Below are 26,242 nucleotides of genomic sequence, written 5' to 3' on the forward strand. Positions count from 1 at the left end.
CCATTCTCTCTCGCCATCTCTACTCGTACACTTCAATCTTTTACGTACTTCCCATATAATTTCGAGTGGGCGGTTGGATATCCTCAAAATTGCAGTCAGCCCCATGAAGTATGGACCTAGACCGAGACCCACAATGCAATGTCAAAGAGTCCCCTCTCTGTGTCCTTTTTGGAGACTTAGGCCTTTCACTTTAATTCATAGATAATCCCTGCTTCGTTCTGCTCTGTGACAAAGGTTATGCATATGAAAGCCATATCTTTTCAAGAGTTTGTTTGTCCAGACTAAGTGGTCTAGACACAATTCTCAAAACTCTTGAAGCCCTTTTCAGTTCCAGTAGGAGGCAGTCTTGTTGTATGACACCTTGGACCTCCTATCTTACGTCTGACAGATTTGTGTTTTAAGTGCTGTATCTTGGCATGTGACTAGTCTAGACGCGCTAGTTTAGCGTCTTGTGCCTTCTAGTCTAACGGGCTACACTCAAATAAGTGAGCCAGGTAACCACTCAAACATCTGAACCTACAACAACGAGTTATGACAAGCTTCAGGTCAAAGGAATCCTTGAAAAGGTGCTTATTCATAAAAATGCCTAATGTTATTGTGTGCTGTTTCTGAAAGGATTTATTCAGCTTGGTGAACAAACAACATAGTGAATAACAACCTTTTTTCACCAGCTCTTGTCTTTGAACAGAACATGAGCCCTATTGTCCCATTGTCTTTCGACAAGTTTTTGAATCAATCTTTGTTTGTTGCATCTATATAATGCCTCTTCTTTCCTACAATGCCATTTTTCTTCATCCCTACAATCCTATTCATCCAAAGTCACTTTCGCCAACACAAAACACTCGACTCATCACCAACTGATTCATCAAGCGTTTCCGAAACTTTGATTCGGCAAATCAACATCATGCATTTCACAGCACTTACATTCACAGCTCTGGTAGCTATCTTCGCCGCACCAACCTTGGGAAACAAAATCAACATCATGAACTGGTGCTCACAAGATGTGACGGCTTGGCAATCCCACAACGGTGACTGCGACCACGGTGAGAACGGGATATGTTCCGGTCGTCCCGGCTCAGCTCCTTTTGTCATCCCCGCAAACCAGCACTCAATCGGAATCGACTTAATCTCTGATGGTGCCGGCTCTTCTATCAAGATGACATTTGCCAACGGTGACAGCCATACTCCTTTGCAATACGAGTACACCATCGCAGGCGGAAACATTTACTGGGACTTATCCGCTATCGACAGCGTAGGTCCCAACGATCCCTTCTACAAGGAAAACGTCAAGGTCACTCCTACTGGCAATGGAGTCGGGCAGGGATCTTGCACCGCCATTAAATGTCCTGCGAACCAGTTCTGTGGAGATGCCTACAACAAACCTGAAGATACCAAGACTAAGGCTTGCCCTGTGGATACTGGAGACATGTGGGTGGATCTGTGCATGCCCACTCAGTCATTCAAGCGCCAAAGTCCTCGGGATTTTACTTTTTAATTCTGCCTGAAGACAGCTTGTTCTTTCAAAGGAGTGTTGATGGTGGCCTTTCACCTTGAGGTAGGTCCACGTATAGCAATCAAGCCCCTTGATGGGTGCTAGGGTTCTTAGCTAGTGCTTCTCACCTGCTGGGAGGGTCACTCGATCGAGAGCGCTAGCTTAGTAGCTATTTCTTAATACAAACATATTCATGACATCGCTTTTCTGCTTAATGTGACTATAATTCAATGATGCTTTCTACTTTAATGCTTACTTCGCGAGTTATATTAACAAGCTATGATGTTTCTATTGTTTCTTTCTCTAAAAACTAATCAAAAAAGCTAAAATATGAATAATCAAATCATATTCCTGATCCTATCTTCTAATCTCTTTATTGAACGTCTGTGAAAAACAGCCAACCTGCTTGACTATTTCTTGATCTTCGCAAACTTGTTTGCTTGTGCTACCACTAGGTTAACCGACAGTCTATCTAGCAGAGTACTTGCACCTCCTCACCGTACCTAGCTCTAACTCCGTTCCTAAACAGTGCAGTTTCATTTGCATGAGGCCTAGAGATTTTACTATTCACGGATGTCCGTAGGTGCATGATAAGCAGTCATCGTGGCGCTTTGTAATATGCTTGAAAAATACTCGGATATCCGTGAAGGCATTGCCGTTCCGTTCAAGAGGAAATGAGTGGAATCCTCACATAGATATATATACCTCCGTAGTATCCCTTTATGTTTATAACAAACTCAACATCAACTCCCTATCTATCAAACCTCAGAACTTCTCGCAATTCTTTGCATCTATACGGTACCCCCCTCCCCTAACGAATCCACCCAACATGCCGGTAGATACGCTCTCACTGGCCGGCAAGACAGCCATCATTACAGGTTCTGGGAGAGAAAATGGCATCGGTGCTGCTATCGCCACGGCCTTCGCCCGGAACGGCGCATCTGTAGCAATTCATTATGTATCGGAAGGGTCCAAGGGAAAAGCCGAGAAAGTAGCTGCTGGCCTCACCAAGGATTTTGGAGTAAAAACGACTGTGGTGCAAGGATCTGTGGATAATTACAGCACCGCGAAGCGAATTGTCGAGGAAACCTTGAAGGCATTTGGCATCGCTCATATTGACATTCTCGGTATGTAGTTATCGTATTGAGGAATTGTGCCATGGCCCAGGTTAAAAAGGAACTAATCTCCCCCCGCATTCTAGTCAACAATGGAATAGTTACCAACCCCGTTCAATCCCTTACGGAGGTCGCACAAAAGGATCTCGAAAAGGAGTTCAGCGTCAATGTCTTCGGTACAATCTACATGACACAGGCCGTTGTCGGAGCAGGCGCAATGCCCATCGGTGGCCGCATCATCAACATCGGGTCTATCGTCTCGAAGCTAAATTCTCCTCCATTTATCTATTCAGCAGCAAAGGCTGCGCAAGATAGCTTGACCGCAGCGTGGGCTAGCGAGGTAAGCTTTGCGCCAGTTTTGCTTTGGCGCTCGCTCGTTCATTCATTTCCCGAGCCTCAGCTTTTGACGATAGCATACTGATACTGACGATGAATTCAACAGCTTGGCCGATCCCATGGCATTACCGTCAACACGCTTGCGCCAGGCCCGATGCCCACCGATTCTTCAAAACCATTCCTGCAGAACCCTGATGGGTCTCCAAGCGGATTAGCACAAGCTGTGATTCAGCAGGGGCGAGCGGCAAACCGTCTGGGAACTGTGCAGGATATGGCTGATGCTGCGCTTCTGTTGGTTTCTGAGAAGAGCCGTTGGATTACTGCACAGTGGATTTCTGTTAGTGGCGGTGTCACTGGAACCAGTTAGAGAGGAGTTGATACTCTAGAATTGAGATTATGTCGCATTCTCTAGGGCCATTTAATGGAGGATTCTTCTCGCGGCGGGGATACTTCATGGTGGTAACTGGTTTAGAAAAATTGTCTACCTGCCAGGGATTGCTTTCATGGTGGTACAAGTCTCAGTGGTTTTATTTTTGATCAATCGTTGATCTTGTGGAAACCTTGTTATGCTGTCATATGATACATTTGGATGATTTTATTTTGCAGTGCTACTTGGATTCAGGAAAGCGTTAAAATAGCCTGCTGGAACCGCTAGTGAAACGCCCCATATTACTTTTGCTTACGGCCGTATTTGAGGCGACGGTGCGTCCCCCCTGATGTATTATTAAGCTGCATTACCCACCTTTCACGGATCTCCATGAACTGCCCTGCTGCCATAAATCACATAACATATCCCCAATATTACTTAAGCAGTTCCCTACAGAATTGTTTAATAGTTCATCACATCTTATAATCTCCAGTATTCCATATCCCAGTATTAAACTGCCAAACAATACCACGACCGAAAGATGCTCGATGAGATGGAACAAATAGCTTCGGATAATTCCGAACCAAGCATATGCTGTCCATTATGCAAGAGAACATTTACTCAAGGTAAAACACCATTCGTATATCCGTTGGATACCAGACTTGGAATCATCATATCTTTACATACTAACAATTATTCAGAATCCACACGGAAGCGACACTACTACTATTGTCGCTCCAAACCCGCCGACACAAACATATCTCGGAGGCGATCCTGCGGTGCGTGTATACGCGCAAAGACACGCTGCATTTGGCTGGCCGATGCAAGTCAAAAAGCCTGTATTCGCTGCAATAAACGCAGTGCCAAGTGCGAGTCCGATGCAGTTTCCCGACGGCATCGAATATCTAGCCAAGGTGACATAGTTCTCACAGTAGATGAAGCACTCCGTGAGGATCGAGAGTCACAGATCCCAGAGAACACTACCGATGTATCTGGGAAACTTATCCGCGCTAAGAGCTTACAAGTTAGCACGTCCATGAATAACTATCAGACCAAAGAAGCTCCTTTTGGACCATCAGGAGATGGCAATTGGGATGTTGATTTCGGGCAGATTGACACTGTTAGACTTGAAAGCATGCTTGTTGAAACTCAGGGAGTTGACTTCAAGGCATGTGATTTTAGCAAAGTGTCGAATGGGCTTGTGGACAGGACATCCATTCCCTCGCCATGGACTCAGCAGTTATCTAGTCTCTCCCTCTTCAATACTCGTGCCCTCACAAGACCAGACCAGGCTCCCCTGATGTCGTTGGCGATGCGCATATTACGATCTTATCCCTTTCTGATGCTCCAAAAAGGCATACATTCGCCGTTTATGAGTCCTTTATTGTATTCGTGGTCCGAATCAGGAGAAAGCCGCCCACAGCAGGTCAGTCTTTTGCATCTCTGGTTCATCTATGCTTATTCAAGGATTCCCTGGTTTCTGAGAAATGAATCAGAGTTTACAGTGTATCTCGCATATTGCCCGAGATTCTTAGATTACCTATTAAATCAGAATAGGCCGTTGCTGATCTTCGATAAGCAGGTTTTAATTAATTGCGAGAGGTTGGTGCGCGTGTTCAAGTCAAGAACAGAAGCAAATGAAAACCTCATTTGGGGGCTCATCTGGCTTGAGCAAGACAGAATTTTGACAGAGGTAAGCCCAGCCCGGCTTCGGCCCAAGCGAGGTCTTTAAATAACGATAGCTAGCATTCTCATTTCGACCGATGGGAGCTTCTAGCTGCTTTGCAGGCCTTGCTCGTCTACTGCTTGTTGCGCCTTCAGGATGTTCCAGTTGGGCATGATGTCTTTGACATTTCGCTACTTGCCACAGTTAATGTAAGTTGATCGCAAAGTTAACCAACTTCCAATTGTGCATGGCCGCTCTTTCACGGCTGACAAGTGAAAAAGCTCGTCTCTAGGGCACTGGCGTTATCGATCGGGCAGCGTTGTGATTGTGAACTTCCAGATGATCCTGCCCTGGCGTGGAGACAGTGGAGTTTCAACGAATCAAGAAGACGGTGAGCATTGCTGTTACAGTCATAACTTATTATGACCATTCATGCTAAAGTCCTACCCAGCACAGTGCTCATGTTTCAGATTATCAACATCTTAGTGGACATATCAACTAGCGTCTCGTATTATTCCATCGGTGGATATGTTCTCATCCCTCTACCAAGCACCGCGACATTATGGAATGCACAGGATATCGAAGTATGGAGGGTAGAGTTCAAGACGTACGCCGAGCAACGCAGTATATACGGGGTTTCCGAAGCTGGAGAATTAAATAGGATTCAGAAAACGGATGCTGGGATGCTGTCTAGTGTGACAAAGTGGGACGAATGGAATGCGGAGGTTGGTGATGTAGGAACACTAGTGATGATTGTTGCGGAACTGTTATAAATTGATGGAGCTATAATACATACCGACCTACATCCGAAGAAGTTGTTTTTTGTGACGCAATGTCCTTCTATGATTGTCTAATCCACTGGTCATTATTTATCTTTCGTCGATTAATCTAGTCCTCCCGCTCAGCACTTATGAATTACTAGTCAATGTATGCGGATCGTATTAACAAGTTACAAGCTGAATCAGTGCCTTTAAATTATTGTGATAACCTTTATTCTTATACTATTGGGATATGAGTTTGGCCTTTCAAATTCGTAGGCAAGATGCGGAGGGCCGTCTTCATAAGTCTACTTTCATATCTAAATGTGTGAGTTGGCTTGCATATTATACATTATGTAGTGAATCACAGAGTTTATCAAGCACCACAACTACCTAGACTTTTTCCAAGACCGTTGTGTAACTCCTACTATATCTCAAAGGAAGGAATTAACGGAATAGGAATGATGTACCAAGTCAATCTCATTGCTTGACTCCATGGAATGACTCACGGTAATGTTATATGAATAGTTTGCAGTTTGAGGAGTCATGGCCCAGTTTCGAGCTAGTACAAACTTGCTAACTATAAAATCATGTTTTGAAATACAATTCCTCACCTTAAGACAACTGTTTTTTTAAAGCCACATCATTACTACATTATTCAACTTAGATCACCATCACCATGTCACAAACTGGGATTAGCAAACTCCTCAAGGTAAGATACGCTGTGTTCTCTGAACTCCTTTCCCTCATCTATCCAAGGGGTCTTTCTCTCGAGGCAATTTTAGGCTCTTCCTTCCAGGAATGTCTCACTGCTCCAGAGTCATGACCTCTCTCAACTACATATAACAAACCCTTCCAAACACAAAGCTAACACGCACTCATGCACAGCTTTCAAAGACTACACCAGTCGCATCAATCAACGATGTCCTATCTCACGCCACCCCAGACCTCGGATTCTTGCAATCCTTCTTCTCGACATGGCTCAGCCTTGATGTCACAACACTAGCTGCCGTCCTGACAGTCTTCGGCACCGTCTCCGGCGCCTTAAATTACCTCAAAGGCTTCGGCCTCAAGGCGTATTGGTGGATGATTCGACTATTCACTGCTTCAATTTCGATTGGGAGTAAGGATATGCTTAATCGAGAAGTAATTAATTGGATTAGTGCTCATGTTTTGGAGCGTCAGGGGACGAGGATCCTGACGGCGCGGACTAAATCGATTCAGAACGACTATTTTACGAGACAGCTGGAGGAGAATAAGTTTAAGCATGAGAATGCTATTCCTAGTAAGATAACCCACCTCTGAATCACTTCATTCCGTTTCATTTCAACCCGGGTCGGCATGAATGAAGACCAAAACATTGCTTCGAGAAGAAATGATCAGTTCCGAAGACAGAGGTCCAAACGTATGTAGCTTAGAAGAGATACCAAAAGCTAAAATATATATTTCACAGTCCAATACTTACCCACCTTCGGCACAACATGGTTCATCCACGCTCGCCGTCTCTTCATGGTCCGCCGCTTTCCTGCCCCATCGTCAAGCACAAGCACAAAAGGCTCCACCAACACGCCAGACGAATATGCATCCGCGCCCATCGGCCACGAGCCGCTCGTGGTAATGTGCATGGGTCGCTCCGTAGTTCCCATAAAGCGTTTCCTGGACACGTGCCGAGAATTCGCGAAGAACCAGCGGGAAACATTTACCACTATTCGTACTAGTTCAGAAGTAAGATATGGGTCTGAGTAATATCCGTCGTCTGGAATCAAATGGTACTCGAGACTGATTTTGTGTTGCGTATTCTAGCGTTGGAATGGTCCATGGGATCAGACGATCTTGAAACCCATTCGACCGTTAGATACGGTTCATTTTGATGAGGAGCTCAAGGCGTGGCTTGTGGCTGATATCAAGAGTTACTTGAGGCCTGAAACGAGACAGCTCTATCTTGATCGCGGGGTTCCGTATCGCCGGGGGTATCTTTTGCATGGCACTCCGTAAGTTATCCAACATTCCTATATATTCCCGATACTGGTACTATTTGGATATCTGTCTATATGCCCAGAATTACAGCCGCCCCTGAAGCGATTATATCTTGTTGCTTCGATCTCTAAGAAAGTTAAGCTAACTCGCGCTTTCTGTAGAGGAACTGGCAAGTCATCGCTGTCTCTCGCTCTCGCTGGGATTTTTGGACTTGACCTCTACCTTTGCCATCTCCTAAGCGTCTATGATGATGCCACTCTCCAGAAATGGTTCTTCGAGTTACCCCCTAGATGCATCGTAAGTACTTATGATTCCAATTTCACCCAGAGCATAACTCTACACCGCCTGAAAAGATTAGCCACCACCCCCACCCACAAGGATATTCATAACTAAGGAACCCTCCACTAACATTTCAACCTCTAGGTCCTCCTTGAAGATATCGACGCTATTGGTCTAGACCGCCGCCCCGGAATGCATGAGGATGATGAAGATGAAGACGAAAAGCCCGAGCAACCATCCTGGCGGCAAGGGTACTGCACTTTATCGGGTTTACTGAATGTCTTGGATGGAGTGTCCTCTCAAGAAGGCCGCATCGTGCTCATGACTTCCAACCAAGCCCACAAACTGGATCCTGCACTAGTCCGACCGGGGCGTATCGACAGCAAGATATACCTAGGGCACATCTCGGCGCAGAGCGCGGAGCTGATGTTTCTGCGCATGTATGGTTCTGCGCATGTATGGTTCTGCGCATGTATGGTTCTGAGAAAGTGGACGATGAGTTGCGGAAGTTGGCGTGGGAGTTTGGTGGGCGCGTTCCGGAGGACAGGTTTACGCCGGCGCAACTACAGGAGTATTTACTTACGCATCGTGATAAGCCTGCTGTTGCTGCGAGGGAGGTTGAGACGTGGGCGAAGGATGAGGAGGCGCGGGTAGCAGAGACTAAGACTATGGTTGAGAGAGCGAAGAAGAAGGCGGAGGAGAAGAAGAAGACAAAGGCCTTGGTGATCAATCTTGAGGTGCTGACGCAGGCTGTGGCGGATGGAGGGGGTTAAGGGGGCCGATTTGGTGAAGTTGGCGAAACAGGCTGCGAATAAGGGTGGGCCTGAGAAGAAGCGGAAAGATGCGATTGAGGTTCTTACCAATTCTGTGGTTGATGGTGAAATAAAGGGTGAGAAGTTGGTGGAGATGGCGAAGGAAATATGGGACGCTGTAAAAAAGGAAAAGGAGAAGAAGAGTAAGGCCAAGGAGGGCAAGCCGGAGAGCAAGGAGGACAAGGTTACTCCTTCCGAAGTCGAGAAGAGCGACGAAACCAAAGATACCGCCACAAGCCCAACCAAAGAAGCCGTTGAAACCACCCCCAACGTACCCAATGGTATCATCACCAATACCGAAACCACCCAATCGCCAACTACACCCAACGCCAACAAACCATCTCCCTACAAAAGATAAACAACAACCGAGGGATGAATCTCATCAACATGTATAACAATAAATAGCATAAGGCATAGCATAGAAGAAAGCAATATTGGATGGATAGATAGAAAGAAAGATGTACAAAGCAAAGCAGGCAACCAAGGAATTAATTTACTAACGAGTACCTACCTACACGTGGTCCTCGTATACCGGGACACCAGCACTAATGCTTGGTATCACGTAGTGCACTTTGCTAGCCTAAGGTAGTAATTAGTTGTTTGGTGGTTGCATATCTAGGTGAAGAGGTTTCTAGCTAGGTTGAGGAAGATGGAGGCTAAGCCTTCATCTACGCTAGCCGTCGCGCGCTATCACATGGTACTCGTGAAATTCATTTCATTCCAACACTAACAGGGCTTACAAGTAATATATACCCGTAGGACATGATTTCTAGGGCTCATGGCTTCTAATAATAGAAGAATGGCCAAGAAGGGAAACGGCATCTTTAAGCCGTAGGCACAAGCTGAGTGCTAGGTGATAACAGGTTAAGTATAAGCTTTAATCCTGATTGGTTTTTAAAGAGGCGTGAAAGGGACAGTCACGTAGAGTTGGTTATCATTTGATTGGGTAGAATAACTCTAGTTTTATAACTACGCCAGGGAGCGTAAGTAGGCTTTCCCGAAGTTGTATTATCGGATGTCGGATGCGGGGTATTTGGCAGCTGAAAGTGATACTGATAGCCTATCAGTGATAGGTGATTTCCACATTTACGAAGATGTGCGGTTTATAGTACATATGACCTGTTTCTTTACGTATCGATTCTTTGTCTCCATGCTAGCCATACTCCGTAATAACTTATTCTTTTGATGCAGCGGAATGGAATTGTTCATCCTTGTTCATTGCATACAGTATGCCCCAGCCCAGCCCAGCCCCAGCTCCTTTCCCCAATGTTTTCTTTGGTGCAATTAAGCGAAGGCACAGCGCACTCCTATTCCTACAGGATTTGGGCGCTCATCTCTGCACTTAGGTACGGAGCAAGAATTCACAAATCAATTAGACCATGACCTAAAACCAGAAAATGCACAAGTCAGCGAATCAGATTTTTGGATATTCCTAAGGTTTTCATGGGATCGTTTTTTTCTTTTGGAAATCAGGCCAGCGTGGTCTTCGGCGCCGTGAGCAGAGCTTCGGATGTGGCCGAACCCTGACCCCTGAGCGCGAATGGCTTCATGGTTACAGAATGTCACGCCACGGATTTTATCAGAACACGCAACGGCGGAATCGTCGCAAATCTTCACTGCAAGGAAAGCCATATAAACCAGCATAGCGGTATCTATTATCCAAAACATCAATCTATACAAAACACACTTACTTCTATTCTACTTGAACAAGAAAGCGATCAATCAAACAATCAATACATAGTCCTCTACTCACACATCAAAACTATTTCGATCTCTCTCAATATCAAATATAAATCTCCAACATGAGTACGAACCCAGCAATCGCAGGAACCATCCTCCGCAACTTCTCCATCATCACCGCCGTGGCCCTAACAGGCGTCTACGCCTCAGACCGCATCATCAGCATCGCGAGCCGGAAACAGATGGGGATACGCGGGGAACAGAGCATCTATAATGCCAGCGTACACCCAGAACAAGATCCACTGTATGCACATGAATGAACCCCACGCAATACATTGAAATGGATAAATTAAGGGGCTTTTACTAACTTGGAGTGTCTTGCAACAGAGATACGATCTTGGATCGCAAGAACCTCATGAACGCGGCGAAAGCGAGGAAGCCTTGGAATATGACACTGGCTGAGAAAGAGCGGTCGAGGAGGGGTGAGGCCGTGGAACATTAGCGGTGTATGGACATACGCACGTTCTTGTTTTCTTTTGTCTTGCTGTTGACTTTGCTGTTGGTACTGTATATACCACGGGGGATATTGGGAGTCTGGGAGGCGTTCTGCTGCTAGTATTGTGTTATGCCGTTTGTTGTTGATGGTAGGGGGTGAATAAGTAGAGGTGGTCTGGTGGCGCGTCTTAAATGATGCCCGACCTGCGACTGGGCATGCTTGAATTATGGTGCCGTGTTGCAGACCAGCGCGCAGGTTTATATATATCAATTTGAATTTGAAGTTACTATACGTACGATTTCAAACCCTAGCATGGCATTTCAACAGCTTGCATGATGTCTCAGATACCATTGCTTGCATTGAATTGTCCGAAGATTCTCTCCCGCCTGCAAACTAGCTCGGGCTCGGTCTTCAACAGCTATCACAATAGATGTATCAGCATCCGCAAGCAATCCTGTTAGTGACCTACCAAAAGAAACCCCAGAGCTCGATACATATTCCTAGTAAAGCACCACGACTAACGCCCTTTAACTTACCAATCCCAGCTAATGTCCATTGTTAGTAGGCGTTGCAGCAGCGAAGCCTCAAAAAGAAAAGATTGAGTCTAGATTTCAATGGCAGAAGCGGCGCAAAAGCGGCGAGGGAGGTTGAAGTTAAGGATTCATGAGTGAATATCGCTTGCACTTAAATTAGATCTATGAGTAGCTGTTAGTAATTAGATCGTTTGCTCGCGAACCGTGCTAGCTGGTCTAGTTTTCACACCCAGGCCTATGTATTCATTTTCGCTTAAAAAAGGGGCTGTACTACTGAACGGAACGGAGTTAGAACAAAGTTTCAAGACAGGTGATGGCTTTGAATTTAGTGATATTTAACGATTCACCTACTAGTTATATAGTAATATAGTATGGAGAAAACTGCATAGGTAGAGAGTATACTTTTCGGCGGCTGGTGATTTTGAGCGGAATCTTGGTTGGAGAAGAATATAGCTCAATGATGCACGGAGTAAACCTGAATGGTGATCAAGTAAATCACATTACGATATGTTGAACATGTGACTATAATTGATCTAGTGCGCTACATACAAGTCATGGAGATCTATTGGAAGTAGCTGTTGAAGGCTTCTGCCCATACACAGCATAGAAAGGGTAATAAGAATGATGCCTCCGATTTCTTATATCCTTTCTCACGGCCGCAAAGAACACAGCCGATTCGTCCGCGCTCCACCCCAAACCCTTCTCAAAGACCCTCAGGCTGATACCCTCCAAATTGACCGTTAGGTTTTCCTGCTCAAAGGCTCCGACTAAGCGAAGCCGTGGATCTTTGGGCCAGGGACTCGTCGGCATTTTGAAGACCTTCTCTGTCACGCCCTCGAATCCCGCGCCTTCGAACCATTTGGCGTAGCCCGTTGGGTCTTCGAGCGGGGTGCCGAATGCGGATGCGGCGGCACGGAGCAGGCGGTCGTATTCTTTGAATTGGCTGTCTTCTGGGAGCGTGCCGTCGTCGCATTTGAGACTCCCGTCAATGCATTGGAATTCGAGCCATCCGCCCGGTTTGAGATGTCTGTTGTGTGAGTTTTTGGTTACTCTTGAGAATTCTGAGTTATCGTGGGAGGAGGAGCATACTTGTAGCATTGGTCGAGTAGGCGGGGCCAGTCTCGGATGCAGAGCAGCAGATCTCGAGCGAAGATGTAATCGAAACTTTCCTCCTTCCATGTCCACGGCTGTTCTATGTCGTCGATCTCGAAATGACAATTCGGCGAGGTCCTTATTGGAATAAATATTTACAGAAGTTGAACTACAAGCAAACAGTTTACTCACCATTTTGGTTGAATCGGAGCTATGTCAACTCCAGTGACCGGAATCTGAAGTTAGTACCGTTTTGACCATGACATGGATGGAATTCTTACCTCTGCAGATGGATATGCATCGGCAAAGTCGATGCTCCAGATTCCTGCAGAGTGGATCAACATGATTCGTTCCTAGCAAGTTTCGTGAAGAAAGAAAGGTGCAGATGACTGACTGACCTGTTCCACAAGCTAGGTCGAGGACTTTCTGTGGCTGTGCGGGAATTGGAGCAAGCCATCTCTTTTTATCCAACAACATGAAATATTTAGCGTGAGCCATGTCGATTCTGTCCATCTCCTGTTCGTCCATTGGCGCGCCATACTCTTGACATTCGCAGTGCTCGTTAGTTGCTGTTCTGTTTTATACAGATTTGGCTCAAGGAAAGCTGGCCAGTCCAGATACCATCAACGAACCTTCTTTCCCATAAGAAGCGTAGGTTCTTCCATTTTCCTCGACACCCTTCACAAGACTCGAAGAGAAAGATGTCAGAAGCGAATTTTCTCCTCCCACGTCGGCACCCTGGACGAATTTAGAGATAGGTTAGATTTTAGCTTCCACTTGGAGAAGATGGATATGAACGAACCTCATCACTGAAAGAGTCATCGGCGGCTTCTATAATATCAGTTGGCTCCGCCATATTATCGATAAACGATGAAAACAGAAGCAGATCGGCTACCCACAAGCAAAGCAACACGACTGACTGTACAGTGTTGATTTGAGCGTACGCCAGCGGCTGAGAGGGGCGGGGTGGGGTAAGACAGACTTTATAAATAAAGCAAATGGAGTTCAGTTTGGCGTGGAAAGAAAATAACACGCAATTTTGGACATTTTGCAAGGTAATGCACTTGGATGGAGAAAGTATTGGCCCCTCTTCCCCCCCCTGCCCCTGATCCACGCTCGCCACGAAGCTGTAGGGCTGATTAGTGGTACTGGGTGTTTTTAGATAAAATAAGAAGCGTGACCTTGGCCAGATCATATTCAAGATTACTATTGGCGCACCCCTCTCGCCACTAAATAGCACTCCACCTTTCCTTGATCATGGTGGACGCACATGCACATCCATCTCCAACACCTCCCATCTCGGACCTTGTTACTTATTATATGTACCTACTTTGATGCTTCATCCCAATTCCATGCACACGAAGCCTTATATCACATCCCTCGGACACTCCTGCGATGGTCGAGAGTTCGGATCTGTCCCTCGGCTACGTGCTGCGTGCTGCGTGCCACGTCACATAATCTTCAGCTGCATCCCCGTTTCGCCCGTCTTATGGTAGGCCAGTGTCACTTCACCATGCTTCTACGGAGTCTTCTAGAGCAAGACTACGAGTACCTAGGTATGCAGACAGTATGTATCCATATGTACCTAAATACATTAGGAAACCTCATCCTTGACCCCCTATGCGTAGACTTTTGACTTCCTCGGCCACTCGGCCACTCGTCCCTGTCACCCCACCCAAATACTTCTACGGAGTAAGTACCTACGAAGTAATTTCTATTTATTTCTGCATACGCTTTGCCGGCATCCACTCCGTTCATTCTGCCACCGTACAAAATATCCAAACATCACATTCGTTACTGCTGACAACCGACCCGACGCAATGGAATCGTCACCCCCCGGCCCGAATGCAGAGCTGATTGTGGCGGCCAGTGAGTTCGCAGCAGCGGTCAAGGAGTTCAATGGCGACCCTGTCAAGCAACGTCAGCTGTTGAAGGAGGCAGACCGACTGCGCCTCTTGTTGGAGACCCCAATGGATGTGCTAGTGAAGCAGTGGGAGATGAGTCAGTGCATTGCAGCAATGAATCTCCTGGTGGAGCTGGATGTTTTGGAGGCCATTCCGAAACAGGGATCCATCAGTTCCAAAGACCTAGCCGAAATCGTCAAAGTCGACGAGTCTGCCATAGGTGGGGTTTCTCAATTCGCTACGCTTTAAGGATTGATAATAATGATCATCGTTTAGGACGAGCGTTGAAGCTCATCGTGGCCTTTGGCATTGGCGTCGAACCAGCTCCTAATGTTTTTGCTCTCAATGCCAATGCCTTTGTGTTCCTCAAGGGCGCGGCAAGAGAATTCTTCCAATTCATGATCGATCAAACCGGGCCATTCCTCAAGCTCCCTGAGTATTTCCGCACACATAAGCAGGAAGATCTCTATGATCTCAACAAATCACCCTACGCATGGGCAGTAGGTATGGAAGGACAAAGTTACTACGATGCCATTTCTAGTGACCCAAGGAAGCTGCACAACTTTGACTTCACGATGGCGACGTCTGAGCAAGTCACACCTATCCTGGGCATGTTCCCGTGGGCCAGCATGAAAGAGCAAGTCGAAGCCGACACTTCCCGAGCCTTCGTCGTTGATATCGGAGGTGGGAGAGGCCAGCTTCTCAAAGCCATTCAGAAGGAAGCACCGAATGGGTTTGGCGCAAAGATGATCCTCCAAGATCGGCCAGACGTGCTGGCTTCACTGACGGCAGCAGATACCCCGGGCATCGAGAAGATGCCTTACGATTTCTTCACTCCCCAGCCTGTCAAGAGTATGGCTTTCCCCGATTTTGCTTCGTGGCTAACTCATACTCTCCAGATGCACATTTGTATGTGATGCGTCGTATTCTTCATGATTTCTATATCCCAGTCTGCAAAGAAATGGTGAAGAACATTGCTAGCGCAATGGGGCCTACATCTCGTTTTATAATCGCAGACATGATTATGCCAGAAAAAGTCGAGATAGGGACTGAAGTGACGCCGTATTGGATGGATTTCAACCGTAAGTTGGCACGGAATGACCTGCTGTACATACATTATAACTCACCTCTATCTATAGTGATGATGCTGAACGGAACTGAGAAATCGAAGAAGCAGTTTGAAGAGATTCTGGACGCAGCTGGACTCGAGATTGTGAAGATCTATCCTTTTGCTTTTGGGTGTCACACGAATATCGAGTGTCGTTTGAAGACTGGAGGAGCCTCTTTGTAGTTTTCTCGGCGACTAGCTGCATAACGCAGTAGCACCAACCCACAGCTTACTAGTATATCTTAGGTATAGATGAGGCATAAGGCCGGGAGCCTCGCGGTATTCATGCATGGTTATGTAAAACACCGACTCGGTCTTGCAATGAGTGAGTCTTGATGGGTCCCTCCCCATCTTGCTTGACGATGCATATGAAAACATGCTATACAACCCTGGGATATCTCTCGATGCGCATTAACACGTTGATAAAACCCGTGAACCCGTGTTGTAGGGGCATCAGAGGCATGCTCGTCACGTGCCAGTTATCTTTCTCTATCTATCTACCCCTCTATGAACCCCTCTATGAACCCCTCTACCGGAGAACTTCTCTCTGCCCCTCACTCCGCACAACATGCACCACAAGCACTCAAACACCCAAACACACCTTCCAACATCCCACAATGGCAGCCACACACTACCTCGCAGCCATATCCCTCATCGACGCCGCGCACGCCCAGGACCCAAACACGCACACCTCAACCAACCCAGCCACCAAATCCACCACCACTATCCCCTACGAACTCCACTACGCCCGCAAAATGACACACTACCTAACCGCGCACTCCCCCATCCTAGCCGCTTCCCCGATCCTCGCCGTCGCCATCCGCGCGCAGCACTTCCGCCGCTGGGAAGTCCCGCGCAGCTCGTACCCCGCGACTCGGGCGGGGTATCTGGCGTGGCGCGCGTTTCTGAAGAAGAGGCAGGCGGAGGGCGTGGAGCGGGTTTGTGTGGAGGCTGGGTTTGCGGAGGGGGAGGCGAAGGAGGTGGGGCGGTTAGTTAGGAAGGAGGGGTTAGGGAGGAGTGGTGGGGATGGGGATGGTAATGGGGAGATGCAGGTTTTGGAGGATGTGGCGTGTCTTGTGTTTTTGGATGATCAGTTTGAGGGGTTTGCGTTTGGTGATGGGGGGTTGGATGAGGACAAGGTGGTGGGGGTGCTGAGGAAGACGTGGGGGAAGATGAGTGAGAGGGGGAGGGAGTTGGCGTTGCAGATTCCGATGTCTGATGCTTGTAAGGAGTTGGTGGGGAAGGCTTTGGCGGGGTGATGTTTGGGTGGTGGGGGAAGTAATCTGTAATGTGTAATCTGTATGTATATCACTTGTAGCTCTATGAATAATGATTGAGTAACAAATCAATTGGTGAATCGGAATCTAAGTATATACAGAAAAATTGGTAAAATAGACCAGCTAAAAATCAAACGACTGACTGAGGTTTTCCCAACACTCATACAGTCCATATTTACAGGCAGAGTAGGTAATCTCTAATAAAGAGCGCCAACCTTTTCCCCACCACCCCAGAGTATATTTCTTCACCACAATGAAGCGGCAGCCCGTCTCCAGTGAGCCTTGGATTGCTCCGAAGCTGATCGCTTGGAGGTGCTAGTAGCGGAGAAGGTCGAGTTGATGGGCCCAGTCTTGATGTTCGAGAAGGTCACCGAGGCAGACGCGTTCGTAGACTCAATAGTAGCAGGTACGCCTGATGTCGTAGCGCACGTTCCACGGGCAGCTCCCAGAGTGCCGGCCGCGGCGTCGACTGGGTAGCTAGTGCTGTCGAGCCAGAGCATGTTGGCGTAGTAGTCATCCCACAGACTCAGCACGAGGACCATGCCGGCGGACATACCCTCGGTCATGGAGGTGAAACCGCCCTTGTCGTTGAATGAGTCCGTGTCGTTGAAAACCGCCTTTTGGTCCACGCAGAACTCGTCGTTGACCGAGTTTCCAGAGATGCCGGGGATGGTGGATTCCGAGTTGGGGATCACGACGCCGTCTTGCACGTAGAAGCGCTTAATCTCGTTCATGGTGCCTGTTGCGGTTCCGTCGTCTGTCAGGAACTGCGTGACAACTGTCATGACCTTGGTGGTATCGACGGTCATGCCGGAGCCGTAGAATGTCTCGTTGCCTTGACGGTACGAGTTGAAGTCACATCCGTCTGGGTCGGAGTCGCCTGCATATCGGGAGCTCGAGTAGGTGCCGCCACAGGTGTCACCCGTGCACACGGTCAGGTTTGAGGGTCCGGAGTGAGGGGTGAAGGCGGTGGAGACGGAGTTGGCTTCCCAGATGTCCATTTCCGCGCAACATGCTCCGCGAGGACCAACGCCGGAATTAGCACTGGTGCTTGATGCAACCCATCCGTCAGAGTTCGACTAAATGCACGTTAGCTAGAAGTTACCTCCTGGTTACAGATTTATATCTTACCTCGCCGTCGATGAATTTTAGGTCACGAGGACACTGGGAGTCACAATACCCGGTTCCATACGCAGCACCGGCTTTGTTGGTATCGGACAATCCACCGTCTGCAGGCATGTTCACCATGTACAGGGCTCCGTTCAGACCACAGGGGAGGTTGGATACATCGACATCAAAGGTGAACTCCTGGTTGAGCATGTTGAAAGTCTCATAAGTGCTGTCATCTGACATGAGGTAGAACCGAGAACCAATATTCGGCGATGATCCTCCGTTGGTAACAAAGTCAAGCTTGAGGCTGCTTCCTGATGCAGTAGCACCATAGGTACTAGTATAATCGGCGCCATCAACCGCGCAGTTCTGGGTGCAGGTAGCGTCATCAGGGCAGAGAGTTGTGTCCCAAGTGTTTCCAGTGTAGCAGTTGGTGGATCTGTAAAGGGTTCTGGTTTAGCACGGCCGCTGACATTGTGGTTGACTTTGACTTACCCAGAGGTACTATGAAGCCATCGCCAGTTTGCATCGAGGACAACTTTACCAGCCTTATCTGTACAGCTTCCTGGGGCAGTACATGTTTGCCATGTGAGGGAAGGATGGGTTTCTGTGGTTAAAGTACCAACTTGCTGGCCATGTGCGGCGCGGAAAAGAAGAGAAGCAAGAGCGATTTTGGAATACATAATGAATGAGTGTGAATATCGTATCCTGCACGAGTAGAGAAGAAAGAGTGTTGGTGATGTCCAAGTTAAATCAGAAGGAAGTACATTGGGACTTATATACAAGTCCAGGTGGAGCACGAAGTTTGAAACCCCTTTTGATGAAGTGACATTGATTCTAGTGTGTCCGTTCGGAAGCGCTGGAACCAAGTTGGGTGCCCTTGGCAAATTCAGAACACGATAAATTTGAAGGGCTGTGATTGAAGGATTCAGTGACCTAACCGACACCGACCTTTGACAGCGATGGATAAACTTTATCGCGTACAGCTCTCAACACCCCTCCCCAGCGGCGATCCTTCAGTACCGGAAAAGGAAATCATGTGCATGACCAGTCACTCCACAGTGTAGAATCAGCAGCAACTACTTGGTTCGCTTGATACAGGTCATTGGCTCGTTGGAAGCTTGTCGAAAGGTCTACCGAGAATGTCGTGTTCTAGATATGAAATGAAAGTGGCTTGCTTGTTAGGACCAGCTTGTGAAGCTGCCAGTATCCACATGGTTACCCCGCAAACTCCCCTTCGAGGCTCAACTATTAATATCAAACACTAACCATGCAAGGCCGTCGAATACGCCAAGTATTCGCTACCAAATTCCACTCACTCCGTTTTAATGTAACTCAAGTTTTTCCGGAAAATTTGATCTTTGGGATTACTGCGGAGCCATCAGATCATTTATTCGAGGACGAGCCCGAACTTGTTGGGGTAGGAGAAATGTTTATACAGCCGAGATCCAATCGGAGTATAAGGCAAATTATTAAGAGACAGGCTTGAAACACTCGCTTAGGACTCCTTAATATAAGTGAGGATAATTGTCAAATATCTGCATTGATCTTTCGACATCTTGAAAAGGGATTGGACAACGAGATTGGAATTACCAGACTGTGGGGCGTGAATACGGTAATTATGAAAAGTGGAATCGAAATGTTTTAGAAGGCCATTTTGGGATCGTCAGCATTTTAAAGGAAACGACCTTAAAAAGAAGGTTCTTAGAGATTTGACAAGTTTTGAATCGTGAGAACTTAGAAGTCAGAGAATACTTGCCCCAGAAACAGTCAATTTCTAGAAGAGCTCTCAGATCCGACGAATCAGAAGGTTCATATGCAGAATGGATAGGTCTAGGTAAACAATGACGAGAGACCAGCTGATAGTTGAAGTGGTGTGGACTTGCAACGCCCTCAAACATCACTTGAGCGGCTCATGAGAATCGTCCCTGATGTTGCAATTGGATGATGGAAGCTGCATCACCCGTTTATGAGACCGAGTGGGGGGATCATGGTCAACAGAAGTGTTGCAGCATAGTCGAATGATCAAGGGCTGAGTTTCGTCTCTCGACTGGAAGGTCTCGACTTGAGAGGTAATAGTGAGAAAGGACAGTTGGCGAAACCAAAATTGAGAATTTCCCCGTGCGCGAAGTTTATATATATGTTTGTTTCGTTTCGAATGATCAGGTTAGACATGGTGTTGAAAGAGATGGACATGTAGCAACGCGCTTATGTGCTTATTGCTTACGTAAGCGAAAAATATAATATATCTGCACCCCACTACACTTCAACCCCCCCTCGCTCCGCATAACAAAGAATTACTAACAACGGTGTTCAATGCCCGCTCCTACGGCTGAAGATCTTATATTCTCCGACCAAGCGAACCACAACTTCTCCAAAACACTCGGCGAGCTTAAGAGGTCTACACTTTCCATTCACAACCGCCTGCGGTCTATTGAGGAAGATGCAGCTTTTGCAAAGAAGATACAGGCGGCGTACGGGCGACCGTTAATTGCAAATGAGCGGTGCGGAAGTTGGTACATCGATCCCGAGAAGAAAGGAGGGAGTGCATATTTCAAGAGCACAGATGGACATACCGGAGTCTGGAAGTTTAGTTCGAGGCGACTGAATCTTCACCTGCTCGAGGTTATTGGCAAGAATGACGGGTGTATCATTATCGATTCTACTAGACGGGGAAAACGTAAGGAGCTCTACTTTCTACGTGTTTCGCTGTATCTGACTAGTTCTAGGAATGCCCGATGCTCTGAGCAAGACCATACCAATATGGTGCAGCGTCATAAATCGAGTTTTATTCCCTGCCGATTCCCGATCTCACGCTTTATATACCCCTCCACAAGTTGTATCGAATACCGAAAATGCCCAAATATTCGCCCTATTGCCATACTTCGAAAGGTCCCTCAATGCCCTCGATGTATCCCTTGAAACCTACAAGTCACATATATCGAAACCCCTACGTCCAATATGGGTAACTCCTGAATCTAACATAGTGTCTACATCATCTGTCTTTGAAAATTTCCATCCCGTTATATGCTGTACAGTTTCACGGAAAGTGACAGGTGGAGAACTCAGTGAGGGGGGTTACATACAAGGAGCAGGAGACGATACGGAGAACTGGGCTCATGGCCTGACGCCATCTATTTTCTGGACAAACCGAAACGCTTTGTTTTCGACCCCAGATTTTGATTTGCTGGAACTCATAGCAGCCCTTGTTGAACAAGCAGCCATTTCGGGACCTGTTGGCGGAGGAAGTGCGAGATGTGTGGAGCCTACAGCGAAGCTATTTGTTACTCAAATCTCCGCAATTACCACGGAAGATAGGGATCTGACAATTCTTCTTCGTCCAACGGTCACTAAAGAGGAAACTTGGACGACGTCTGCCACAAGATTGGACATTGGACTTGGACCTCACAAGGTGGGTAGTCGGAATCTCCGAGCAGCATTACCATTCATCGTGGCGTTTGTGGAAAGAAATGCATCCAGGCTAGAAGAGCAGAATGATGTGGCCAGCCGTATAGTCATCGCTTGCGAGAGTGGTAAAGATCTAGCTATTGGTGTTGCGCTTGCTCTTCTCTGCCTTTTCTTTGACAGCGGGGGGAAGTTCCAGGAGAAGACGAACCCTACTATCGATAAGAGCTTCATCAGAGGTCGACTAGGATGGATTTCAACCTCGATGCCAGATGCGAATCCAAACAGAGCGACTCTTCAAAGTGTCAATAGTTTTTTAATGGAACGTCCAAAGTAGCTGCGGATTTTAAACCTGGATTCTTTCGTAGAGTGGGCGGCAAGAAAGTGCAAGGGGTCCTCCACTCCCTCGAAGCTATTTGTCGGAATCTTCAAAGTTCGGTAGCAGTTGGACCATCTGGCGATTATTAAATTCAGCACTGTAGGTTCATTCTCTGTCTGTATTTCCTCAGCTTCGGCCTCGGCCAACCTCAAAATATTTTTTGTTTGCCTACTTCAATCCCTTGGTCAAAATATATGGTTTGGGCCCTTTATCGGCGTTAAAGTAAGCGAGCGAGTCCCCTGATAATAGCTCTGCGCTTACTCCCTTACCTTACCGACCTCAGCCATTTAAACGCCGCATCCTAGCTAAAAGATCTTTCTACCTCATCTAGGACATTTATTCTCTATTCTACTTCAATAATATACTCCAATCCATCTTAGAGAACTTGAAAAGTGAGCGAGTTTAACATCTGCAGTGAAAGAAAACTAGTTTAAAATAAATACCTTAGGTAGTGTTGTACTCATATACGATAGATACGTTAAGATGTATATATGACCATGTATATATAAACACGCTATAATACACAATCATCCCCCTCCATCACCGCTGCTTAGCCGGATACATAAACCGCAGTCCCAAAAACGCCACAACGCGATAGATAGCCCCCAACGCAAGCAACAGCAGCAAATCCGTACTATACTTCCCGAGATGATAGCCTAGGCTTGTCTTTGCCATATCGATCTGGTACAAATAGCGATACGGACTTACGTTCTCGGTGAAATACGCCTCGGCGAGCCAGGTGCCCGGCGACGCGCGCCACAGCCACGCCATGTGCCAGCCGCGGACTTTTTTGAGCGACGGCGACATGCCATTCAGCACGCCGACGATGAGCGATGACATGACAGCGAGGAGCGGCCCGTCTTCGCGCCGCGTGACCATGGAGACGCAGGATGCGAGGCCGTAGATACACCAGAAGTATAGCAGGTTGGCGGCGAAGGCTGCGAACCAGGGGATGCGCGGCGCGGACAGTACCATGAACATGGTGGTGAAGTGGAAATTCGCTAGGAGCATGCGGGGGATGGTAGACACTACTTTGCCGATATAGTATGCGAAGCGATTATGTCCCGCCGCTGCTTCACGCCAGAAGACGAGTTTTTCTTCACCAAAGATCTTGACGCCCGGCGCGGATGCCGTGAGGCCGATAGCGAGGCCGACGAGGAGCGCCATTTGCGGGACGGCCGAGTAGTCGACACTGGCAGAGAGCATGGAATAGGGGGGGTTGAAAATCCCGCGGAAATTCGTTCCCTTTTGTGTTTCCTCTGCTAGACCAATGAGGAAGCCCGCCATGGCTCCAACGCCCAGCTCGAAGAAAAAGGAGGACTTCATGCGGTATTGCTGGACTAGGGAACGGTGGAAGCAGAACCAAATTTGCCGATACCAGGGAGCGCCACGCTGCTTGATGGTTTGTATTAGGTTGTTCATTTCGGCCATGGAGACGGTGGAACGTTTGGACTCGGTTTCGGTGGCTGCAGGGTGCTGGCTGGCCCAGTAGTCAATAAGGCCTTGGACGCTAGCGTCGCCTGTCGGCTTGTAGTGGCGTCCTTCGCCGGCGATTATATCTCCCATTATATCTGCTGGGTTGCTGTGGTCCGGGAAGGAGAAACCGAGACCTTCGAAATAGGGTTGGATTCCTCTCTCAGGGCCGGTGTAGATCATGCGCCCTTTACCAAGTAGGACAAGACTGTCGAGGGACTCAAAGATCTCCTGTCGCGGTTGATGGATGATGGTTACGATTGTCATGCCGAGCCGAGAGAGGGCTTTTAGGGTTGACATGATTGATGCCGCGGCTGTTGCGTCCAAACCTGAAGTAGGCTCGTCGAGGAACAGGGCCATGGGCGCGGCGGCGAGCTCCATACCGATACTGACTCTCTTCCGTTGCCCTCCAGAAATTACAGGTGCAGAGGTACTTCCTACCAGCGAGTGCATCACATGGTCGAGTTGCAGACATCGTAGGAGGATATCGACATGGTTTTGGATTTCGCCGTCACTCCAGCTTGCGGGTAGACGGACTCGGGCAGAATGGAGGATGTTCTCTCGAACAGTCAGTTCTGGAAGGACTATATCATCTTGAGGAACATAGCCGATGATCTTCTTGTATCTAAAATGTGTCAGTTTGTCCCTTCAGAATAGAATTTGGGAAACATACTTTTTGATATCTCCAGCAACTCCATTGACTTTAGTGATACCTCCTGTATTCGGAGTCTTACCCATGAGAACGTTTACAAAGGTAGCTACATCGGATTAGCCAAGTTGATTTCCAGGTATATGAGAACTTACATTTTCCAGCACCAGAAGCACCCATCACACCCCACAGCGAGCCGGCATCAATCATTCCAGTCACTTCTGAAAGGATCGGCTTGGGATTCTTCTTCGGCTGGAAATGCAAATTCTGGAACTCGAAGTTCAACCCAAATTTGCTCGCCCCAAGGATTCTAGACAGAGACTGTACAAATTGTTGCAAAGCAGTCCTAGATGCTCCATTATCATCTTGCAGATCATCATGCAAAGCGTATTCTGCCCCCTGTAAACCGAGCTGTTCAAACCCCGTAGGTTTGCGTCTCAAATCGGGCCTTTGAAACTCCAAGTTATGCTGCAGAGGGATGCCAGCTTCCATGGCCGAAGGGTATGAATCGTCGCCGATCTCCTGGTATTTTTTCTTGTTCCTAAACGGAACTCCACCAAATGGCAGTCCCTTATTCTTGCTCGCTTTCGGATGTTTAGTTCTGTACCGCGACTGGATTTTGGCAATGACTACAGCCGTGACGAGTATAACATCGATGATTATGAGGATTCCCATTGGCAGAAAGAACATGTCTCGGATAGAGCCCTCCTTGCAGCTTGAGCCTGGGCTGCATTTTGATGGCTCATACGAGCCTATGCGGCAGAACGACCCTGCTGGACACTTTATCTTTCCTCCCTCTTTGGGACAGTAGAATCCTGCTTGGCATACAACTGGTTCGAAGGTGCCTTGGGGATCACAGGATTGCCCTGACAGACGTGAGGACTGGCATTCGGCCGTAGGAGGGCAATATTGAGGTGGGAAGGTAGCATTGTTGTTTTCACCTGTAATTATTATCAGTGCCTTGATCTACCGTGTAAAGTTATTGTATGCCCACTGACAGTAAAAGCCTTGACCACAGCCAGTCGCGTTCCACGAAGATGAGTTTTGCAACGGCACGCCAATGGCACCGGGTGTTATACAGTTCGACGCTGCAACAGTTGATTTCGGGGTTGAAGATTCAGACGCAGAAGGCGATGCAGAAGGAGGGATCGAAGAAGAAGACATTTCCACTGCACTGGACGTATGCGAGGATCGATACTCACGCACTCTCACACACACTGACTCGTAAGAAGAGGAAAGTAGAGGGAAACAACGAGAGATATCCTACCGTACATTTCTGAGGTCAGCTTTGCCATATATGGGCAATGTGTTTCTGTGCCTCTTTTGCAGAAATTAGATGGGCCAGGATGGGGCATTTGGGAACTATCTCGTACCGTCGGACCAATAAAGCTAGCGTGCGGCTGGAGGGGAGGGTTCAACTGTACCTCTGCACCGTGGATGCCTCATTTGGCCTTGGTAGGACGATGAGCCATTGTTCCGGAGACGATCTGTGGCGGTGAAGTTGCAATTGACGTGAAGTAATAATACCTTACTTGGTGCAATACTCGTAGACAAATGATTTCATCGCCTCCCTACAGAGGTAGCATTTCTTTCTCGAAGTCTTCGACCGAAGTCTTCGTCTTGATTGGTCCGTTCGTTTCCATTTCACCAAAGGGTTATTGCCTTACTCAGGATCTGTGCACATGGCTGGCGGGGCTGAGGCACCAGGGGTCTTAGTTATAAATAAGCCTTAGATCACGTGAATATCCGGTACGCGTCCACTCATTGGGTCAGAATGCGATAAACGAGATCCATCCCTGGTACGTACTGAACTGTACCTTGCGTAATACGGAGTATAACGTCGATCATTAGAGAGGCTGGGTTACTTAGTACCAGGGTTAGGTTAGACGAGGCAGACACATGTCATGTCCGCCAACTTGCAGTATGGATATTCCCTGGACTACCACTCCCACAGGACTGGGACACGACTATGTATCCTTTGCGTCTAAATTTAGACTGGTAGTATATTATAACCTACCTACCTAGGTACTCTATAATATTATATCTTGTCCTATCCTATCCCATCCTATACCACTATTATTAACCTTATCAAGTCTTATAGATAGTAATAACTAAGGATAATGCTCCTCCTAGGAATACCCTCCCTATTTAACTATTGTGAATAGCAACTGTTAAAGCAGGCAAAACACTACCATCACTTTAATAATATACTCTCCGTCATCCCAATTCCTAGCATCAGCTCTCCTCCTTATTTCCTGGTGTCCCTTTCCAGCCCTGCTAATCTTAACCATACCACTCAGTGGATTAATATTAAACGGGTCTTTCATAGAACAA

General features: G+C 47.4%; 9 protein-coding genes across 9 annotated transcripts; 6 read left to right on the plus strand and 3 right to left on the minus strand.

The window, feature by feature from the left end:
- Positions 1-904: 904 nt before the first annotated feature.
- On the plus strand, positions 905-1,495 carry cetA (Secreted thaumatin-like protein cetA; the record flags this gene model as incomplete). The annotated part of the gene is made up of 2 exons (XM_031149186.1): positions 905-1,252; positions 1,280-1,495. 2 exons carry the CDS (start codon positions 905-907, stop codon positions 1,493-1,495), a joined length of 564 nt encoding a protein of 187 aa, XP_031006023.1.
- An 826-nt stretch (positions 1,496-2,321) lies between these two features.
- Positions 2,322-3,310, plus strand: LHYA1_G004225 (putative oxidoreductase; the record flags this gene model as incomplete). Its single annotated transcript, XM_031149187.1, has 3 exons — positions 2,322-2,619; positions 2,694-2,947; positions 3,050-3,310. 3 exons carry the CDS (start codon positions 2,322-2,324, stop codon positions 3,308-3,310), a joined length of 813 nt encoding a protein of 270 aa, XP_031006024.1.
- A 7,294-nt stretch (positions 3,311-10,604) lies between these two features.
- LHYA1_G004226 (uncharacterized protein) lies at positions 10,605-10,984 on the plus strand (the record flags this gene model as incomplete). Its single annotated transcript, XM_031149188.1, has 2 exons — positions 10,605-10,786; positions 10,870-10,984. 2 exons carry the CDS (start codon positions 10,605-10,607, stop codon positions 10,982-10,984), a joined length of 297 nt encoding a protein of 98 aa, XP_031006025.1.
- Positions 10,985-12,063: 1,079 nt separating this feature from the next.
- tdiE_3 (putative methyltransferase) lies at positions 12,064-13,459 on the minus strand (the record flags this gene model as incomplete). Its single annotated transcript, XM_031149189.1, has 5 exons — positions 12,064-12,741; positions 12,885-12,928; positions 13,002-13,172; positions 13,236-13,341; positions 13,406-13,459. 5 exons carry the CDS (start codon positions 13,457-13,459, stop codon positions 12,064-12,066), a joined length of 1,053 nt encoding a protein of 350 aa, XP_031006026.1.
- A 964-nt stretch (positions 13,460-14,423) lies between these two features.
- On the plus strand, positions 14,424-15,798 carry hpm5_0 (O-methyltransferase; the record flags this gene model as incomplete). The annotated part of the gene is made up of 4 exons (XM_031149190.1): positions 14,424-14,727; positions 14,784-15,416; positions 15,458-15,589; positions 15,647-15,798. The coding sequence occupies 4 exons, from the start codon at positions 14,424-14,426 to the stop codon at positions 15,796-15,798; spliced, it is 1,221 nt and encodes a 406-aa protein (XP_031006031.1).
- A 434-nt stretch (positions 15,799-16,232) lies between these two features.
- LHYA1_G004229 (uncharacterized protein) lies at positions 16,233-16,874 on the plus strand (the record flags this gene model as incomplete). Its single annotated transcript, XM_031149191.1, has 1 exon — positions 16,233-16,874. One exon carries the CDS (start codon positions 16,233-16,235, stop codon positions 16,872-16,874), a length of 642 nt encoding a protein of 213 aa, XP_031006032.1.
- Positions 16,875-17,137: 263 nt separating this feature from the next.
- On the minus strand, positions 17,138-18,709 carry cbhB_0 (putative 1,4-beta-D-glucan cellobiohydrolase; the record flags this gene model as incomplete). The annotated part of the gene is made up of 3 exons (XM_031149192.1): positions 17,138-17,971; positions 18,024-18,441; positions 18,498-18,709. Coding segments are annotated over 3 exons (1,464 nt in total), but the record flags the coding sequence as incomplete, so codon positions are not given.
- Positions 18,710-20,318: 1,609 nt separating this feature from the next.
- On the plus strand, positions 20,319-21,744 carry LHYA1_G004231 (Uncharacterized protein; the record flags this gene model as incomplete). The annotated part of the gene is made up of 2 exons (XM_031149193.1): positions 20,319-20,682; positions 20,732-21,744. 2 exons carry the CDS (start codon positions 20,319-20,321, stop codon positions 21,742-21,744), a joined length of 1,377 nt encoding a protein of 458 aa, XP_031006006.1.
- Positions 21,745-22,326: 582 nt separating this feature from the next.
- On the minus strand, positions 22,327-24,598 carry WBC30 (putative white-brown complex protein 30-like; the record flags this gene model as incomplete). Its single annotated transcript, XM_031149194.1, has 4 exons — positions 22,327-22,467; positions 22,495-23,884; positions 23,933-24,017; positions 24,064-24,598. The coding sequence occupies 4 exons, from the start codon at positions 24,596-24,598 to the stop codon at positions 22,327-22,329; spliced, it is 2,151 nt and encodes a 716-aa protein (XP_031006005.1).
- Between the last annotated feature and the right edge of the window lie 1,644 nt (positions 24,599-26,242).

This window comes from Lachnellula hyalina (genome assembly GCF_007821495.1).
Source record: "Lachnellula hyalina strain CBS 185.66 chromosome Unknown contig00052, whole genome shotgun sequence".
NCBI classification, from domain to species: Eukaryota; Fungi; Ascomycota; class Leotiomycetes; order Helotiales; family Lachnaceae; genus Lachnellula; species Lachnellula hyalina.